Raw genomic sequence first — 21,756 nt, 5'->3', positions numbered from 1 at the left:
ATTTTGCTCAGGGATCTGCTAAATGTTCTCTGGATACAAGGACTCGGCGGGAGACTCAAACACGCTCCTTTATGTTAAACAAAACATGGTGCTTGTACCTGGAAGTTACATGTCTTAAGTGTTGGCAGCTCGTCAGTCTCCGTCATTCCACGTACTGTGAGAATATTATTACATGCTTTCAGCCTTACATGCAGTGTGGAGGAGATATGCCCTTGTCTGTTCAGCAGTCCATAGCTCAGTGATAATTCCCAGATTAGGCTAAACTTCCTGCAGCTCAGTAATTAGAGATTTAAGTGGCAAGCGTGGGGGGTTACATGTATAATTTATCATTTGGTGGAAAAAGAACCGGAAAGATATGGAAGAAAAAAATAAAAATAAAAATAAAAAATAGTCTAAAATCACCACAAGCACATACAGAAAAAGAATAATACAATATGTTCAACACAAACAAACAAAAAAGTCCCATGTTAGAAAACGGTAGAGATAAAGCGATGTCGTCTTCTCTGGAAGCTCGTTAAGTGCAGATATTACTTTTTTTTTTTGCATGGAGAAAAATCCGGCTGGGTTTCTATTATCACAGCAAGGTTGTTCAGTGGGATTTCTCAGAAATTCATAAAAGATGCTGCTCTTCAATTACAGGTTCCTGATCTTCAATAACTAGTGGAAGTAGATACTGGAATATAAAGCAGAAAATTAATTAATCGCTGAGATATTACATCCCGGGCTGTATCACTATTACGACATCATCTATACCAGGGTTCCCCAACTCCAGTCCTCAAGGCCCACCAACAGGTCATGTTTTCAGGATTTCCTTAGTATTGCACAGGTGATGGAATTATTGCCTGTGCAGGTGATGCAATTATCACCTGTGTAATACTAAGGAAATCCTAAAAACATGACCTGTTGGTGGGCCTTGAGGACTGGAGTTGGGGAACCCTGATCTATACCATTAAAGAAGATTTCCAGTTTTATGTAAATAAAGCTTAAAGGGAGCCTTTGTCATCAAACATGGTGTCCGTTCTGTCATCTTCTTGTTATAGAGCAGGAGGAGCTGTGCAGATTGATATATAGTTTATTATGAGAAGTTTCAGTATATCTTGCAATATATTCATTTCAATTCCTGTTCATTCTATGCTTAAGAGTTCAGTGGGCGGTCGTATTTAGTGTATGACTAAGTAGGACGTCACACTGGACTCCTAAACATAGAAAGAACAGGAATTGAAATGAATTAAACACAAGTTATCCAAAATCTTTCCCTACAAAACTATATATCAATACGCTCAGCCCTCCTTGCTATATAACATCGTGCCTACAGATAGAACTGCTTGCACAATGTGACAGATTCCCTTTGAGGGGGTTTTTGGGTTGTTAATATTGATGGCCTATTTTTATAATAGGCCTTTAATATTAAATCACTAAGGGTCTGACTCTTGGCATGCTTGCTAATCTGGGGCAGTGATACTCATGCCATTCACTGGTTGACCGACTCTACTAGGTAGATGGAATTTCGTAAATTGTTTTGGAGGCTTCAGTGATTACAAAAGCCTTGTGGCTTCTTTAAAAAGCAGATTAGTGGGAATTTCAAGAGACGGATTTCTACCAATCATGGATTTCTACCAATCATTTCTACCAATCTACCAATTCATGGTCCTACCAATTTCTCAACTTAGCAAGATATCACCTATCCTTCAATAGGTGATAACTTGCCGATCACTGGGGTCCAACTTCTACCGATCTCAAAAATGGAGTGCTGAATTGTCCTATCAGCATGGAGACTCACTGCTTCTTCATTATCTGCCTAAGAGACAACTGAAGATACTCGGATATGAATACTGCGGAATCGGTGACGATCCAAGAGCTTAGGCCCCCAGTGATCAACAGCACATTATCACCTTGAATTTGGGAACTAGATACAACTATACAAAACATTTCTTAGAAATCAATAAAAGACTGTAAAAAAAATAATTTTAAATAAAATTGCAACTAGCATTGATTACAGTTAACCAATGGCTGAATATTTGGGGGATAGGTTAGGTAAGTACTAGGTTTGGGTATGGGAGTATGTTGGTGACAGTAAGGAAAAGTGTTTTTAAATCAAGAATTGGAGAATTAAATTGTTGTTTCATTCTCTATAATATTTAGATTTATTGCATATGTACAAAAAGTGTGACAATAAACTAGTAAACCAGGATTCTAAACTTTCAGAAGTGGTATATAGACTTTCAGAGGGGATATGCGCCTATTCTATATAATCATCTACCAATAAAATCATCAAAATGTTGCACTTCCATATTGTGCGAAAAGAACTTGTTCACACAGTGACTTTTGAGGCAACTTCTTGCTAAACCAGAATTGGACCCAAGACAGAGGAAAAGGGTGAAAGAAAGATGTTTTTTTTGACCTAATCTGTGTTGTAATTGAAGAAAACTGCACCAAGTACTTCTATGTTTGTACCTGGCCTTGACAAAGTAAAATACTGCAAAGGGTTGAGGGCAATTTAAAAATCTGAAATCTGTATGTTCAAGATGGCGGCTTTCCGCATGACTTTTTCAGGCCCGTTGGTTGAAAACATAATGGTAATTGAGTAGATACATGTTGATGTTGGATTGGCCAAATATCACATCAAGACCTTACCTTCTATCATACATTAAATAAAAAAAAAAAAAGAACGTTTTGAAATTATTTCTTGGTCAATGAGTGCACTTACTTGAGCTGGAATTTAGGCTTCCATACTGTAATCCACCTCCAAAGCTAGATCCAAATCCAAAGCCTCCACCGCCCAGGCTTACACCACCGCCAAGTCCGGAGCCAAGGCCAAGCCCTAAGCCACCTCCAAGGCCACCTCCAAGGCCACCGCCTAGGCCACCACCAAGGCCACCACCAAGTCCAAGACCTCCTCCGAGACCACCTCCTAGTCCACCTCCAAGGCCACCTCCAAATCCGGCTCCACCACCAGCTCCTCCACCACCTCCCACGGCAGAGGATACAGTAGATTTGGACATCTGGACGGTGATGCCACTTCCAGAGCTGAGTCTATAAGTCAGAGAGAAAGAGGATTAAATACATCTTATGTGCAGATTTACAACCTCAACAAATAAATTTTGGTAATGAATCCAAAAATGGGAGCTGACTAGAGCTGGCCTTACACATTCACAATTTCTTTCATTCGCACCCAATTCACAATGGTTAAGTCAGTTGAGTTACTTGGGCATACATGTGTTCTGAATCAGAGAAGGGAGCAAGCTGCTGGCTAACACCTTTGATGGTGACTTATCTCCCCTGTGAACAAAAAAAGGATTGAACATATTTAAATCCTTCTCTTCTTGAAGGTCTGCTGATCTTGCCCAAGTCAGTCAACATTATTCTATTATCTATGGCCAGCTTATCACTTTAATTCCTGGGCTCCTGCTCCATAGGTCTGGAGAAAAGAGTAAAGGCCCCATACACATTAGATAAAAGTCATCTGAACCTACTGATTTAGTTGGGATTGGCTGACTACCTAATATGTATGGAAGCCTATTGACTCTCCCTTGACTAATGATGTCAGGATAGAGAAGGATCTGACCTGTTGAATTTCAATGGCCAATTTATTTTTTTTGCCGTAGAGATAAGCAAGGCCGGGCAAGATGGATGTACTTATGTATGGGTTAATCGGGGGAGATAGCACGATTATTAAGGTGACAGCTATCTAAAGTGTATGGTCAGCTTTAAAGGTGACTATCACATCTTTTATTTTTTCTTAGGAGTAGAAGGAAGGAGGAGATGATGATCCTTAAAAGACAATTTGTCTTGCATCTGGAGTTTTTCTTTAAGCAAATGATTGTGTTCGTTCTAGGCTGTGAAGCAAGTGATGTTATTTTCTACAAACTCATTTATCACAACCCCAGAAATCCAAAGTAATTAGGCACCTCATTCAGAAAATAAAAATGCTTGTAGCTTTTAAAAATACCTAAAAAGCAACACAAATTATCACTGTCCTATAAATCTACACCACATGTCTGAGAAAAGGGAATAAAGGAAATGGAACTGATCCGAATATGAAATGATAAGAGATGTGGGTCAGTGTGCGGAACTTCAGGGTTGTCAATGTTGAGAAAAACAAACCTGAAGGTATTGGGTCAACAGAACTTAGTAACTGATTGGGATCTTGAGCTAGGAGTGAAACCTGTACTGGTCAAGGGGTCTACAACTTGGACAACTCTTGGCCCTGGCAAATAGTCCATGTCAGTTTCAGAAGGTGCCCACAAACCTATGATAACTGATGCTTATTCGGCTATCTCTCCAGACTCCACCATAGCCATAAACACTCAGCTAGGCCACATGTTCTTGTGTTAGAGGGAACATGGGTTGTCCAGCAGGACAAGTTTTTTTTCCCACCTAAATGCATGTATTTCAGGCTACAGATAATTTTTTCAATCGGGTTTAGCTAAATCTGTTGCATTATTTGGCTTTCACATGCTCTTTGTTTCCCTGCACATTAAACTTTGAAGTGGTCTATGGTCATAAATTAGCTGAGAGAAGCTCAGAATAAGAGTTACAAACTCCATGTCAGACCAGTAGAACGAGCTCAATGATGGATTTTCATCTGATTCTGCAGCTAGCACTAGACGGGGAAATACAGGCAAACAGTACAAAATTTTTACTGAAACCCAACTGCAAAAAAATTATTTTTCTTGCCCCCAATTACATGCAATTAAGTAAAAAATAAAAAAATGCCCCCAATGGGGAACGAACAACCCGAACTTACTGCTTATTGAGTTCAATTTATAGATAGTATACCACAAGCATAGCCTTATAAATATATACAGAGGTAAGAAACCAATCAGCACGACCTAAAGGAGGACAATAAGTTTAGGTAATAACCCACATGACCTTTTCGCAAATGTTAACATTTAAATGTATATAGAGTTGTTACTTACGAAGAAAAAACTGTAGTAAAATATTAGGCCAGAAGCGTATAATAACGATTTCCACATGCCGTGACATTAATAATACCAGAAACTAATGTTTGATATTCAGACTGCATTTGGATTAAAGTTAATCAAGTCTGGCTTTTTTTTCAGATGTAAAATACCATTTAAGGAACAGGCAATAAGAACTATAATTCCGGTTGCTTACACCTCTGCTAGTAATTTCATTGAATTTCAAGAACTCTAAACCTCTCCTCAAAATTTTCTTTCACTCTTTCGAAATTAGATGAAAGATTACTAGTCCGGAACAAATGGTGTACCTGGCAGTCCCTCTATATATGAAGAAGATAAGCACTTAAATGGTCACCTTTCTTCCAGCTTACTTGATCTCATTTCATAGATAACGTGCTAAATAGACAATCAGCAAATCACTTTATTTAAAAAAAATAAATTATGCTGTCTTCATGGTGAAAAATCACTCTAACGTGCTGGAGAGTAGTAGCAGAGACACCGAGAGAGATTGCTGGAAGTGGGGGCAGGTCTTTCTCGCTTTACAGGAAGTGGGGAGACTTTTTGGCAGACAGGAGAGCAGAAGCCGAGAGACAAACTGCATACAGGCGTAACAGAGAAAAGGCAGTCATTGAACAATGGCATACTAAAAAATTATAGGCCGACCTTCATTAATTAGTTTTTGGTAAGAATTGTGCTTTATGAAGTCATAATTATGTATAGTAGTACGTTTGAAAAAAGATGTCCATTAGTTCGACCAAGTGATGGGTAATGTTAAAGGGAAGCGGTACAGGATCATCTATACTGCATAGAATGTTAGAGTTGGAAGGGACCTCCGGGGTCATCGTGTCCAACCCCCTTCTCAATGCAGGATTCACTAAACTATCTCGGACAGATGTCCGTCCAGTCTCTGTTGGAAGACTTCCATCGAAGGAGAACTCACCACCTCTTGTGGCAGCCTCCTGATCCAGTCTGCCCTAAATACAAGTTTTTCCTTTCTGATCACAAGTGTCGATTGGCACAATCAACATGCAGAACAAGAATTGTAGACATTTACATAAATATTTTATGGTTTTTTTTTCTTCTAAGTGGCCAATCATATTTTCACAAAAATCTGTGACTTTTCTCGAAACTCAACAAAATTGGCACAAAGTGCGCCTTTCAATACATTTTGTTTGTATTAAACCAATTTTTTTTACTTTAGGCTGGAGTTAAGAAAGTTCAGTCTTATTAAATGTGGTCCAAAGAATCAAAAATATTGACCCTGGAGATGGCTGATAGAACAGCAAAGGACGAGGACAGCTGAAGCAGCTCCTCTAAAGGAACAGCACTCAAGGGTTAATGATAGAAATGCAAATATAGGTCAGAGTATCACTTACGCACCAGCAGGAAAACATAAGGTAAGTAACCTCTATGTAGGTCACCGCGCAGTATATTACCAGTGATTTATTGATTACAACAAGCAATCTATAGAAAGCTCCATACAAATGTCACCCTGAGAACCCTGCACAACACAAGTATCTGTTGCTCAAGTGTTATATAAAGGAGCGGTTATTCTGCACCTAGTATCTTCCCTGGCGTCCTTCTGTTATGCAATCCCAGCTCTGTTCTTTTATATTATTTCATTCCTTTTAACAAGGTATTTTTTCCTCTGTTCTGCTGTAATGCCAGGAAGATAGCAGTCAGCCCCGCATACTGTAGCTGTACAGAACATAATGCATTACGCCGCTCTTCTGTGCTCTGCTCTATTTCACTAGTAATATTTTACTGGAATACGGCACGGCTATTTTTAGCAATCCATTAACAAGTACGCAATGAAGGAACACATTAAAGTGAGGGTCTTGTTTGATGCAGAAGGCTCTCCAATGTTCAGAGGGATACGTCAGAATATCAAGAGTGAACATCAGCAGAGAGGAACATAGTCATGTTTTTGCGTAGGGACGATTTGCTCAGAATGATAAATCTATGATGAAGAGCTCTTTTTCCCATTAGTATTAGTATTATGCAGTGGAATACATACAAAAGAGTGGGCCCAATATCCCCTCACGCAGGAAAGAATGGCCAGGTATCTATCATTATCTCCCACCTGTATATCCCATGAGCCATTCCCTACCCTCTGATTTACTAACTGTGAAGTTCCTCTGGGGCAGGACTTCTGTGCAGATTTTCCCTCCCAGTAGCAAGGAGGATACTACATATTCATAGCATAGATCTGTGTTCATCTATGGTGACCAAAGCCGGGCATGAATAGGGAAAGGACTTATTCAGTCACAAGAATGGGTTTGGGTGTGTGTACTTTTTCCCTAATGTAGAGGGGTCTGTTTAATGTGCAATGGTATGCATAGAAATTAAGAGACTCCATATCAAAGATCAAAATGGCTCCCCCACCCAGGTTATGCAACTCAGGAGAACAAGGATAGGTGTCTATCACTGCAACCTATACTTCTTGAGCCTTTTTGATTTGCTAACAGTCCAGTTTCTGATTTGCTAACAGTCTTGTTCCTCTGGGGCGGGGACATCTGCGCAGGTTATTCCACCTGGTATCAAAGATGAAACTACTAGCCAGGGCCTTGTTGAAGCTACATATGCTTTTATGGCTTATGTAGCAAATAACATATAGGGACACAGTCTGAATATATGTGGGTCCTTGAGTCACAAAGGGCCCCCATCCTACCCAAGCTCAGCTTGTCAACTCTGCAACAGGTTTACCTAGACTGTTATGCCCCCTTTCCCACTCAAGTACAGTGGACTCTAGCATTTGCCCAGGTTTGCCTAGTGCAAATGTCAATCCTATAGTGAATCTTACAATTAAATAGGTTCTCCTGACATATGATATTGAAGACCTTTCCTTAGTAAAAATCATGGGTCTCTATTACCCCCACCGATCACTGTTTTTTTAGCTCTAGCAGCAGCCGGATGTAAACACGGAACAAAGCTGCACTGCATAGCTCCATTCAATGTGTAGCAACCACTGTGGAGTACCACAGAACAGCTCCTCTTCTCTTGAGGTTAAGTCATCAATATCACATGACCAGAGGATTCCTGTAAGCCTCTGGGAATGAGACTATTAGGAAACATGTGGTTGTCTATCAGTTCCCTAACACAGAATGATAATCTGACCCCACATTTTGCATTATGCTACAGCTCTTTATGTTTGGCTAAAGCACTAATGTGAAACGCGCGTCGGGGTGGCTGTGGTGGTCTTGATGGTCATGTTATCACATTATAGGTAAGGCATAATGTTTTACTAACTTTGCTTATGTGGTTTAACCTGTTCTTATGGGGTTAATTTCAGACTATGTATGTATACAAATGCATGGCAGCCATTTTCAAGCATAGCAGATATAGTCAACAATAACTCAGGCCAGACTTGACTTACCACTGCCTTTCTTTATTTGATCCTTCCTGTTTGGATGTCTCTAGCCATATACAAGTATATATATTCTTTGAATATTTGCATGAGTATAAATTCAAAGAAAATAAAAAAAATTCTGGGACTCGGGTAACATCTGCACATACATTATTGCAAGCAAGTGTCAGTATGTTGGGTAGCACCCTACATACATTGCCTCTATTTGTTTGTACTGATAAATGCAGTATTACTTCGCCAGTAAACTACTGTATTATAGCTATTAGTCATTTTGCTATCTATCTGGTCTATCCGGTTACTTTTGTCTTCAGTTTTTATTTTCTGTTCACTGATCACGTTGTTTCCCTTCTACATCTGATAAGAGCATGTTCTTCTCTCAGGCTGCCTATTAAGGAATAACTACTGTTCTGCATTCTGGTTTTACAGCAGAAAAGGTAAAAAGAGAGATAGACAGCTAAGACCCGACTGTCGTTGCAGTATAAAACATTGCCCCCCGAGTGCGGTCTGACCTCCTGGGCAATATAGCTGTCATATTATGACAGACTATGGAGGCCATAATGTAATCAGTCACATTTTGATTACCCAGCTTTTTTTTTCTCTCGCTCCAGTATATTTTTCACATTCTCTGAATCTCTGCTTATTTTTGGCTGACATGTCCCTCTCGACTCTAAATTGCTCTGCTAAATAATTTAAAATGGATTATACCAGAATTCTTCACGACAGTGTCAGGATTGTGAATAAATGCTCCATTCAGGCTATTTTCAATTTTACTTTTTTTTCGAAAGCAGATTTGCTTTGGCTTTTTTTGGTCACTTCCAAAACCACTAAAATTACAGACGTTCTATAAAAAGGCAGAAATGTGACTCCCTGAAAATGATCATAAACGTTCATCTCTACATTAGTCACTGGCCCATCTATGCAGTGATCACTAAGTGGGACATAGGTTTCATTTTAGCCAGGATAAAGTATCTATAAATTATCCTGGTTTCTACCCATCAAAGTCTGGCTGAACATTTGGGCAAAAGGTTGTCCATAACCCAAAAAGTCCTACAACTCAAGATGTGACCTGGTCCCAGTGCTTATTAAAGTTTAAAAGGTATTACCAGTGTTAAAAATGTAAATTGTCCGTTTCTACCAATGTATTCTTTCTTATTTTTCCTTTGGCGCAATTTATCCCCTATACAAACTGACCAGCTTACTAGAATAAACATGATTTGCGATAACTCATCAGGAGATGTTTATGCTATATGTGTCGGTATATGGTCACGCTTTGGTTGCGATGTGATCTACATCCCCTGTTTTTCTGCTACTATAACACTATAAAATAATGATTTTGCACTGTGACTTTTTAAAGAAATTAGCAAAAAACTAAGGGTGGACAAATCAGAAGATAACATGGAGATAACTCTCCATGTTATCTATTGCAGGATGTCAAAGTGGTGAGGATTGTGACAGACACCGGTCTCGGGACACAAGGTCATCATGTTATAAAGTGATTCCAAGACTAATATTGGGGTCTCCCCAAAAATTAGAGAATAGCCAGTTAAGCTAGCTATAATGGGTACGTCTCTGTTCACACGTCCATCTGGATATTTCATTTGTCTGCTGTTTTTTAGGAACAGATTAATGGAATAAGTAATCCGTTACATTAGTTATGTAAATGGAAAGCAGAAGGGCCCCATTGATTAATATGAAGTCCATTTTTTAGAATGGAAAAACAAGTCCCGCATGCAGAACTTTTTCTTCTAATCTGGAAAACATAACCTAGGTGGACCCCATAATAACTAATGGGGGGCTCTGTCTCTGTTTTCATAACTGATGCCACATATCACTTATTCTGTTTGTTTGTTTATAAAACCAACTACGTGGACATGTGAACAGAGCCTTTAAAAAACTTCACTTGACCCTGTCTTCGCAATGTCTGGTGGGGCCTGAGTAGAAATAGTTTGAGAATTCATGATGTCAAGACGACATACTGTAATACTGTATAAGCCATAAAAAATAAATTTTTATGTAATTCTTTAAGTAATCAACCCCTGGGTCCTTCATCAATCTCAAGATTTGGGATGTGGCTGGTCACTTTATTGCCATGTGGACATTTTTTGCTTAAAGAGATTGTTCGCTACTTTCCGATTGATGTCCTACACTGGTCGTCTTCTGGTAGTGGCCGAGGCTTGGTACTACACATCCACCTCCTATTCAAATCAATAGGAGGCGGATGTGTAATACCCTGCGGCGGCCACTATCAGAAGACGGCCATCTCCGCAAGTGAGTACTTTCAGCCGGAAACAGCTTATAGGCTGGACTTCCGGATGCCAGACCCTGATCTATCAGACATTTATGACCTATCCTAAGAATAGTAGTGGATGATCTCTTTAAGTGTATAAATTACATTGAAACACCTGGGAAAGAGTTTTCTGAATATTCCATGCTAGGAGTCCAGGGAGCCCTTTAAATTTAGGAACTGTATATAAAACCAAGTTCCTTTAAGAGGACCTGTCATCGAGTGAAAAGTGGCCAATTTTTTATCTTATTTTATTTCCGCTACTCCCCTGAGTATTCTGTTTTTTTCTACATCCGCCATACATATCCATACTTATGGGCGTTTTATTTAGTGCAAATTTTTCTGCCGTTTGCCAAAAGGGTGTTGAGGACATGTATTTAGGTTCCTCTGCATAATTACCCGGTGACCACCATCCCCTTCGTAAAGACCATAAAAATGAGACTTAGGTAAAAAGGTTCACATCTCTGGAACCTTACGGAAAAACAAATACTCAGTGGAGTGGTGAGAACAAAATAAACCCTGGTGACAGGTCGCCTTGAAATCCAGAGAGTGTGTATACCTCTGCCTGTGAATAAAGCATATCCCAATATAATATATACGCAGTGATCATTCTAACACCAGGCTGATATTTTAGTGCCGTTTCTTCAGTGAAGTAAAACATTGATTAATATCCAGTTCTTGGTGTCCTAAATTTACCGAATGGTCACCTTGCCTGATGTGCCCAGGGTCTGATTAATTCATCCCACTGTCACTGCATGTTCCTGGGCTGTTTGAGCCAAGCTCTGTAATTTACAGTCTGCTACACTCTGTTACTCAGCAAAACCTGCTATCAATCAGCTGGGATCATGGAAACAGCTGTTCATGGTAAGACAGAAACGCAGGTCAGGGAAGGCAGTAGATCCTGAATGAACACAGCAAAGACGGCAACCTATTCCATGCCGCAGGCTATAGAGCGCTATTTAATACTTCTGCACTTTTACCAACCACCCAGCTCTGATAAATCACACGGTAAACAGCTGATAACTAGTGTGACAGAGCAGCAATGCCATATCATCCAGAATTATATACATAGCTAATAATAAATCCAAAACGCCAATGGAATATTTGAAGCCTTACCCTATTTTTCCAAGAAATTAGCCCAAAATTGGTTAGAAAGAACTCATTAAGACTATTTAATGAAGTTTCCACCCCTTTAGGAAGAGGACAGATCCGTAAGAATTGAGTCTTTTGGCAAAACAGTATTAATGTACATTTTTGCCACAGACAGACTCAACATTTTTGCCAGAGACAGACTTTGAGACAGACTCAACACTTGCCAGTGTTTACATAGTGTCCTCCTTAAGAACAAAAGGTGCCTGATGCACACAGTTAGAATTTTTTTTGCATGAGCCATGTCCCTTTTGAGAGGCTACATCCATCTAACCCTGTTCCCACCCCCTGGAAACATAATAGGATGTCTTGGCTCTGCGTAATGATTGAACATCCCAATGTCAGACACAGGAAAACTTGTGGGAGCACTGTTATTGGGATGTTTAGGTTGCACACAAAATATTTGTCAACTCTTCTTGGATTCTGTGAGGTCTCACCTTTTTTCCAGGACAGTTGGGAACTATAACCTACATATATTTTATATATATTGTGATAGCTTCTCACCTCAGCTCTTCACTGTCCATCAGTTTTTTGTAGGCTGTAATCTCTACATCCAGTCCCATCTTCACGGCCAGCAGATCCTGGTATTCTTGACCATAGTGAGCAATTTGCTGTTACGGAAAAAACAAGAACTATAAGAATGTTCCTTTATACTTCCATGAAGATACAACATGAGGCATTTGACTAAACGTAAAGGATTTTTCGCAACGTTTCCAAATCAAAAGAAAAGCCTTTTTGGAATAACGTCATCTATTTTTGACTTTTATTACGAGTCGATCAAGAGATTTAAAAAAATAAATTAAAATAATAGTAAGGTTCATTGTACTCGGTATCCAGGAGTCTGACACTGGAGCATTGAGACTATCCCTCCCAGATAGTCCTAAGCTTAAAACATGGGTTTGTCAGCTTAACGCTTGGTCATAATGCTAGTAGTAATAGGCTCCAGCGAATTTTTTTGATCACCGTCCCTTTGAATGTTGGGTACTCAAGATGTTCCTACCATGGATCTTGTGAGCCTTACCTTTCTAATGTCATCTAGTTGAGATTTGAGAGATGCGGCCTGCTCTTGGTAGGTGTCAACCTCGCTGGATGAGCTGGACTCAGCTTCTGCGATGGAAGATTCCAGCTGAATGTTCTGTAAACCATGATACGAGTCAGTTATGTCATATAAGGTACATACTGTGAACATTTGGACATAAACTTCATGGAAACATACATTGAGTAATGATTTTCTTTCTTATATTCAAGAAATATATTTTATTTATGCACATATGAACATCTTTTCACTTAGGAAGAGAAGATACGAAATCCTCCAACGCAAAAATAATTAAAAAGACGATATTTAATATACAAATGTCTTCATAACATGGAATTAAAAAATTCAATGGACAAGTATATAATGAGTCTTACGTAGTTTCGGACTACTGTGAGTCCTTAGTCATAGACATATCAAATCTATGACTAAGGACTCACAGTAGACCGAAACGCATAAGACTCCTAGTATATACTTTTCCATTGGATTTTTTTATTCCATTTCATGAAGATATTTGTATATTAAAGATAGTCTTTTTAATTATTTTAGCGGTGCTGGATTTCTTATCTTCTCTATGAATTGTTCATCGAGGACACTGGCCTGGAATTTCCGTACATCGCTTATATCATTCACATTTGGCATTTCTCGAATTAGTGGTGAGCTGATACAGTTTTTTCCCTATTTTTTTCACTTTGGAAGTCATCTGACCAGAAGTTAATATGGAAGGGAGGGGTGTCTTGAAAATGGAAGCCGTTCTGACACCCCAAATCAACTCAACAAGGGATCCTCTCTCTATGAATGTATCATTCAATGAGCATGGGGCTGTTCTACAAGCTAGATATATCATCTAGCACAGGATAGATAATAAATGCATTACTGTTGAAGATTTGAAGACTGATCCACTGATCAAAAGAACAGGGGAGCCAAAGTCCACTGTGTGAATCAAGCGTTAGTGAGCATGTGCGACCACTGCTCTATTCACTGTCTGTAGGAATAGTGGTCACACATGCTCACTACTGCTCCATTCACACTAGGGAATTTGGGACCAATGGGGGTGTGGGTCTCTGCAGTTGGACCCCTAGCAGTCATACATTTATGATCTTTGTATAGGTGATAAATATTGTTTGTGTGACTGCAGTTGCTTTAAGTCATGAATGTCATTTTGAAAGATATATATCTGGTTTTGAAAACCCATGCATTATATGGAGAGCTCATTGTTTTTGATGTGTTGATACATCATTTCTCCTCTGGAGGCGCTGTAGGAGAATCTTAATGCCATGTTGCCCCACAGATTATAGGTGATCGCCAAGATTCCCATCACTGGGACAACCTAAGATCGGAGGATTGGCTCATTTTTAAGAAGCTCTTCTAACGGAAAACTGTTGTAGAAAGCAGACAACCCCTTTCTATACATTGTGTATAAAATAGAACATGCAGACATTCAAAGTATAATAAGTTTGATTATTTGACACATACCACAGTCTTAACTCTTTCAATCTCACGATGTATAGAGTCTACTTGGAGTTTGACCGACCTATATTCTTCCTTGAATGCTGTCAGTGCTTGTACAGTTGGCTGTGTGGATCCGGATGCCACGAAAATCTGTAGCATACAGAAATCATTTTTATATAGTCAAGAATAATATAACCCAATTATGGGAAACATGGCTGCTCCATCAAATTATTCCAGTGACTACTATACAAGGGCAGCCCAAATGTCCTTATAGTAAATGTTCAGGATGGCCATCCGATTGGGATCAAGATCTCTAGAGCATCAAGTTATTTGGTGGCAAGCTATGGGTTCTGGGTCAGGGATCTCACTACTACTAGGAGGATAGGGCAATGACAAGCCACTTTGCTGTTGTCACAGTATACGGTATTTAGCTAGAGGACTAGGGCAGCAGATTGAACTGAGCATGCTTAATTTCATGGGAAAACTTAACCAAAAGGACAGTTCTGCTGTCACATCACCTTACATAAGAAAAGGATGGGGGAACAAGCACAGCATCCTTTTGTTCTAAAATTTAAAGGTGTAAAAAACCATAAGCAGGGGGCAATATATTCATTGTTCCTATCCTAGGGTGGACAATATGATTGTTTCCTAGAAGATAACTAAACTAAAGCTGGTCATATACATTCAATAGCTGTCAGCTAGATGCTTGTTCGACCAATAGATATTCCTCCTGTCCCATCTCCAAGTTTTGCTTGGCCCGACACACATATGTTCCCAATAGAGGAGGAGAGCAAGTCAATGCCATATATCTCTTACTACAGCTTATCTCCCCTCAGAAAGGATCAGGCAGCTGAAATTCAACATGGCCAATTGGTGTTGAGTTTGAATTGGTGCATTCCCAAACACTTAAAGGGGTCTGCTCATCTTCTGTGTTCAAGAGTACACTGCTTTGCTGCCTTCGGGCTTCATGCTAGTTAGGGAGCAGTGTGCTCCTGAAGATAGACAGTTTGGACCAGTGGCATGGTCGAACCACTAATCTGAACTGTGCGCACTTCCCTGTTGCAAGCAGAGGCAGCTCTGCACCATTGGAGGTGTACAGGAGGACCCTATCAATCCAGCTTTTGAGCAGAGCTTCCAAACTCTAAGATACGTACCTTGCTCTCAGCAGCTGCGAATGCCTCGTGTTTGGTCTTTGCGACAAGTAATTCATATTGTGATTTCATTTCAGAAATGGCTGATGTCAGGTCCACAGCTTGGGCATAGTTGTCAAATGAAATGGAAATTGCTGCCTTGGTGCCGCTGGTGACAATGGTCTGGACTTCTCTGACTTTCTGTGATTCAGAAATATGAGAACATTAGATCATCAATCACACCAACATGGGAAAAACATTAAGAGTGCATAGATTATCTGACAGGTTGGGGATATCTATGGAAAAACAAATTCCACATCTGTGATTCTTAATAGTTTTGGGATTTGTAATAAAAAGTAGATCAAGAAAAGTTTACTAATGTTCTTATGTAATATTTGAATTTCTTTGAGGCTAATGATCTTCACATATCTGTTACTTACAGCGTCATAGATCTGCTTGGACAGAGTGATTTGATCTTCCACTCCATTTAGTTTGGTCTGCAAGTCGAAGATTGTCAGGTACAAATGATCAACATCCTGTAAGGAAGAGAAATAAAAATATTTTAGTTTACAAATGAGCAAATAATAAGACTGTGATACATAGACAAAATATAAAGATTACACATAGAAAGATAGATAGATAGATATAAGATAAATAAAGAGATAGGTAGATAGATATGTAATACGTTAGTATAGATAGGCAGACAAGCAAGTTAAGTATGGATAGATAGAAAATAGATAGATAGATAGATAGATGTGATAGTATATTATAGATTGATACGTAAGCAGCATGTTAAGGATGGATAGATATATATTTAATAGATAGACAGACCAGCATGTTAGAGCTATCTTACCTCTTTAAGTGTAGTCCATTCGGACTCCAGAGACTTTGTGCTTGAGCTGTCCTCATCATATCTGCAAACACCAATGATAAATCAGTTTAGTCTGAGGATGTGGAAACAGAACTGAAAAAAAAATATTGTTAAATCATGAAAAAACATTTTCAGTCACTGTAGTTATTGATTTTTGTTAATTTTAGACAATCTCTTTAGATATCAACTTCCTGGGTATCAGCTATCATTTGTAGAAGATCCTGACAGTAAATGTTCAATTTCCCTGCAGCTCCCCTACAGGATAAATGAAGCATTACACAGTGCTTATCTAAATTAATAGGCTATTGGAGTAATGCACATATATGTTATATCCTCCGGTTGAGAGATGATCATTGTAGTTGTTCTCTACTATGCAGTGGCTTTTTACTTACTTATTGACTATCAGATGCACTTTCTAAACACTTAAAGGGAATCTGTCAGCAGGTTTTTGTTAGCTCATCTGAGAGAGGCGTAATGTAGGCAAAGAGACCCTGAGTCCAACGATGTATCACTTAGATTACTGAGTGCAGCCGTTCTGACACAATCAGAGCTTTTAGGCTGTGCCCACGTAGCAGATTTGATGCAGAGCGTTTTTGCCTCTCTCTGGCAGAAAAAAAACACATGCAGATTTACTTGCGTTTTTTCTGCCAGAGAGAAGCGTTTTTTCAGCGTTTTTACATGCGTTTTCGCATGCGTTTTTTCAAGCAGTTTTCCAAGCGATTTTGAGCATCACTTGGAAAAGTGCTTGACAAGTTGGTCACACAATATAAATCCATGCAACCGGCATGGATTTATATAGTGTGACCAAGTAATAGTTAAAAAAAAAGAATAAGAATGGTAAAAAATAAAAAAAAAGATTATACTCACCTTCCGATGTCTTCCCGGTGTCATCTCTGCTGCGTCCGGTCTCTTGCAATGCTCGCGCTGTTGTGAAGGACCTGCGGTGACGTCATTGAGTCATGTGATGGGTCACATGACTCAGTGACGTCATGGCAGGTCCTTCACAACAGCGCGAGCATTGCAAGAGACCGGACGGCGTGGACAAAACACCGGGAGGACATCGGAAGGTGAGTATAAGCTTTATTTTTTATTTTAAATTCTTTTTTTTACAGGTTCTATGGTACCCGGGTCTGGATGAGAGTCTCCTCTCCTCCAGACTTGGGTACCATCCGCACATTAGAACGCGCCAATTATACAAGTACAGATGCAGTCTTGCGGAATTGGCGCGTTCTAATGCAAGTCAATGGCGGCGATTACGCTGTGTGTCCGCAAAATTAATGAACATGCTGCGTATTTTTGAGCGCAGCATAAATGCTGCGGAAAAATACGCAGCATGGGCATTGAAAGTGCGGAATTGCATTGGAGACCATGGGGGAAGGTTTACCAAGCGTTCCCCAAGCAGCATAAATGCTTGAAAAACGCATCCTGGGCACACAGCCATAGATTTAGAATGAATCCTGAAAAAGCTGCCCTTGCCCACAACACAGCTAACCCCGCCCACATCAGACTATCTGTGTGCTGTCCATAGACAGTGAGCTGCTTATCACAGGAGGGGGCATTGCCGGACTAGTATAGCTCGGCAATGTTAATCTCTTAGTGATAAATCATTCACAGTTAGTAAACTACAGCACGCACTTTGACAAGTGACACTTCCCTGAATTCGATTTTTCAGTCTCTATCTCCTGCTGTCTTCAAATTACATGCTGACAGATTCCCTTTAAGTGTTACTAAGTCTTACGTTTTAATGACTTCTGAAATATGTTTTCTAAACTACACAATTCATGTAATCAACTACGAATTGCAGCCATCTGTCAAACTCAACTGCAAATTATAACTCACTATGTAACATTGTGCAATATGTGATACGAATTCTGAATAAATTGTATTTATGGAGATGCCGTCTAAATTCAGCAATCATATTGAGCTCACCAGTGCCCTGCCATTTTAATGATCTGTATTTTTGATTCTCACTCACTTGGCTTGGATTTCTTCGATCACTTGCTTGTAGTGATCAACTTCTGCCAAAAGTGCTACCTTAGTTTGGGATAGGACATCAATCTGGGCTTTGTAGCCGGCAACAGCAGTAGTTGCGACCACTCCAGCGTTGGCTGGAGCGCTGGGGTCGCTTCTGTTGTACAGATTAATCTGGGCTTTTAGGATGGTGTTCTGCTGTTCCAGACTGCGGACCTGAAAGCAAAAAACATGACTTGTTGCATCTCTGCATTCATGGTGTTTATGTATTAATATAAGTGGACACATTCGGTTCTGCATCATTGACAAAGTTCCCTAAAACAAACTTTTGTCAACTTTTGAAATAAATGTAATATACGGGATACAGCCCATGGTGGAGCTGTTTCAGGAAAAATGCAGACCCTTTTTACTTTTTTAACAACAAATCTTAATAATTAAATAGTATCCTGGAAACATTATACACTCTTTTAGTTTAGGGCATGTGATGTGATCTAGCTGTACCCACCAAAAGACTCATAAAAAAGTGCCGTTTGGTGCCAAAGAACTGAGCTGCTGCTCATGACTCCTCCTAAGTTTAAAATACACAGATAATGTCTCTCAATTCTTTAAGATTGGTTTAAACAAGAGGAATATCTGAGAAGCCTATTGGCAGCCTATGGTGGTGGTTCAGAACAGTACTTAGAGCTTAGAAGTCATAAGCTCACTCCCTAATACAGGGGACCACTAGTAAAAAAAATAAATAAACCAATTTCCTGATATTTTATTCTGTGATCATTACTCCTTCCTTCATGTACAAGGAAGGTCCTTTATAAAAGTTACCGGAAGTTTTGAGAGTCAAGGATCCAGCATCCACACTCCTGACAGTCTCTATGTGACAACTAGTGGTGGTGGCAATAGTTAGAGCATCGCTGGAGTGAAGGTACCGCATGTTTATAAGCAGTAGCATTCATCGCAGTGCTACTTTCATGGGCTTTGATGTTTCTTGTTATCATATAAATGTATGTCATTGTGAAAAATTAATCAAATTTCATACAAAGTTCCTTAAAGTGAACGTCTACAGTCTAGCACCGTGTCAAAAACAGTTTTGTATTATCTATCTATTGCAGTTAGAGTTCCAATTTACTCATATAGAGCAATAAAATCCTGGCAGAGTCATGAAGGCTACATGATACAATTATTACTGCCTGTAGCCACCACTAGAGGGAGATAACATAATAGCCAAATACTGATAATGCAGTATGCAGTGAACGCCTGCTCTCCCCCTAGTGGTGACTGCAGGCAGCCAGAATATTATTATTTAACGATATTATGTCTACATAGGAGCTCTGTAACAAAAACAGAAATTCAAAAATTATCTATCTATCTATCTATGTATATAAAGTTAATAAGCACAGATACTTGGCGATAATCTAGTTAAGAGAGATGATGTCAGACAAGGGTTGGCATTAAGTTTAAAATAAACCTAAGTGATTGAAGGGTACGGGGTAAGTAGCCCCCCATTATTAGTCATGTGTTCAGTAAACAAAAATGTTGATATATTAAAAGAAAGATGCAATAAAAAATAAATAGATAGAATTAATCCTTATTAATACCTTGTCAATGAAGCTTGCAAACTTATTGTTGAGACCCTGGAGTTCCTCCTTCTCCTTTAGGCGGGTGACTTGAACAGTGTCCACAGAGGGTAGGGATGGGTCAATAGATGGGATATCAGGAGCACCTGGACCACCGCCCAATCCACCAAGTCCTCCAAGTCCTCCTGGTCCTCCTGGTCTTCCAGCACCAAACAAGAAGGATGGGCTTCCACCATAGCTGCCTATTTTGAAACCTCTACCACCTAAGCGACCTCTTAGGACACCAATGGCTCCACCAAATCTACCCCCTGCACCACCAATGCCACCACCTAACCCAAATCCTGCTCCTGCTCCTGCACCGCCACTGAAGCCTCCACCAAACCCAGCTCTCAGACCAGCACCACCAGCCAGACCAAAACCACCTCTTAATCCAAACCCTCCGCCACCGGCTGCTGCTCCTAGCCCTACTGCTCTGGAAAGTCCAACTCCTCCAAAGCCACCACCAAAACCACCACCAAAGCCTCCACCAACCCTAGCACTGCTCCTGGCTGCAGAGAAGAGTCTATTGCCTCCATAAGATGCGCCATAGCGCACAGCCGAGCTGCTGACTTTCACTTGCTTTTCCACAGTCATCCTGAGATTTATCCAAGGCTGAAACTTCCAGAACAGAGCTGTATCTGGACCTCTGTGCAATTATATACCCCTGCCTGGTGTCCAAAGAAGACGCACAAACTCTGCTTTCTATTGGGTGAGGCCCCTTTTTACAAGACTCATCAAAATTCTGCAATCAAACTTGTAATTAGCCTAAGGGCTGGTAATGATGAAGCTCAGGACAAGGGCTAGCAAGCTGCTGAAAGAATTAAGAAAATGTCAATGTACAGTGTCTAAATTTAAGCTCATTGCCAAAGGCTGGCGTTGCCTTCACTTTGCTCCCAGGCTGGAAGTTGTTGGAACTTGTCATTTTTAAATTCAGATGATCATCATTTTCTGGTAGGATGTTCCTCAGCCATTACATGTACTAAATATACTGTATACAGGCATGAGAGAGAAGCCTCAGCTCAGGTCAAGGAGGATCTTGCCACGTAGCTGCTTTTCTTGAGGTTAGATGCTAATATTGTACAGGCATGATCACATCTCCAGTTTTTCAGTGAAGGACTTGCAAATTATTCTAATTATTACTAATCATTAATTTTAAAGATGCGTTGAACCTAAAGTCAGCCTGCAGAGGGGTCCTTAACCCTACCTAAAATAAATCTATCTATCCATCACATATCTATTATCTATCTAAAATCATTTAATATTTATGTATGTTTCCTACTGTATATCTGTTTCTCTATGTATCAAGTTAATATCTATTTATTTATTTATTTATCATCATTAAGTCTCTCTCTGTGCAATCTAATGCAATCAATCAAATATCATTATATCTATAATGTATTCATCTTTCTATTTATCCATGTATCTCATTTTGTCTCTATCTATCTATCTATCTATCTATCTATCTATCTATCTATCTATCTATCTTTTAATATCTACATCTATTTGTTAGTGTATAATATCTTTGTATGTGTGCATAGAGAATATCTGTCAGTCTGCCTATCTATGTATCTATCACAATCTAATTTTCATTCTCAGACACACATACTAGAGTCAATTTCATAGGAAGTAATTTAACCCATCATGTGTTTTTGGAGTGTAGGAGGAAGCCGGAGTACATGAAGGAAACCCATGCAAACATGGGGAGAACACACAAACTCCCAAGGGCGTAGCTACAGGCTCATGGGACCTGGTTCAAAAGTTGAGCTTGCGTCCCCTCCGTGCAACTTCATTTCAGAGCCATGTGCCACGACTCACATGCTAGTGTCAGCTGAATCACTGGATCTATTAAAGGAAAGTTATCATCAGAAAACAACCTATTTGTTAAATCAAATTTTTGTTAAAAGTATTTTTTTAATTTTTTTGGGCAATGTTTTTTTTATTACATTGCACAATCTGCATTAAAAATA

General features: G+C 39.6%; 1 protein-coding gene across 1 annotated transcript; it reads right to left on the bottom strand.

The window, feature by feature from the left end:
- Positions 1-650: 650 nt before the first annotated feature.
- LOC141249788 (thread biopolymer filament subunit alpha-like) lies at positions 651-20,383 on the bottom strand. The gene is made up of 10 exons (XM_073669803.1): positions 19,772-20,383; positions 18,184-18,395; positions 16,191-16,251; positions 15,778-15,873; positions 15,362-15,538; positions 14,232-14,357; positions 12,744-12,857; positions 12,227-12,333; positions 2,708-3,033; positions 651-673 (listed from the first exon to the last, which is right to left on the bottom strand). The coding sequence occupies exons 1-10, from the start codon at positions 20,381-20,383 to the stop codon at positions 651-653; spliced, it is 1,854 nt and encodes a 617-aa protein (XP_073525904.1).
- Positions 20,384-21,756: the final 1,373 nt, after the last annotated feature.

The sequence above is a fragment of the Phyllobates terribilis genome, unplaced genomic scaffold, assembly GCF_046119375.1.
Source record: "Phyllobates terribilis strain yellow unplaced genomic scaffold, ASM4611937v1 Scaffold_2__4_contigs__length_985480577, whole genome shotgun sequence".
In the NCBI taxonomy this organism is placed as follows: domain Eukaryota; kingdom Metazoa; phylum Chordata; class Amphibia; order Anura; family Dendrobatidae; genus Phyllobates; species Phyllobates terribilis.
The sequence above is the reverse complement of the archived record's forward strand: the minus strand, read 5'-3'. Positions and strand labels throughout refer to the sequence as shown.

Excerpts from the sequence above, each read along its gene's own strand:
- LOC141249788 (XM_073669803.1), bottom strand. The coding sequence starts at position 20,383 with ATGACTGTGGAAAAGCAAGTGAAAGTCAGCAGCTCGGCTGTGCGCTAT. Across the intron at positions 12,858-14,231 it reads TTGAAAGAGTTAAGACTGTG|AACATTCAGCTGGAATCTTC; the intron begins GTATGTGTCAAA and ends CATGGTTTACAG. Across the intron at positions 674-2,707 it reads AAGCCTAAATTCCAGCTCAA|TATCTACTTCCACTAGTTAT; the intron begins GTAAGTGCACTC and ends TTTATATTCCAG.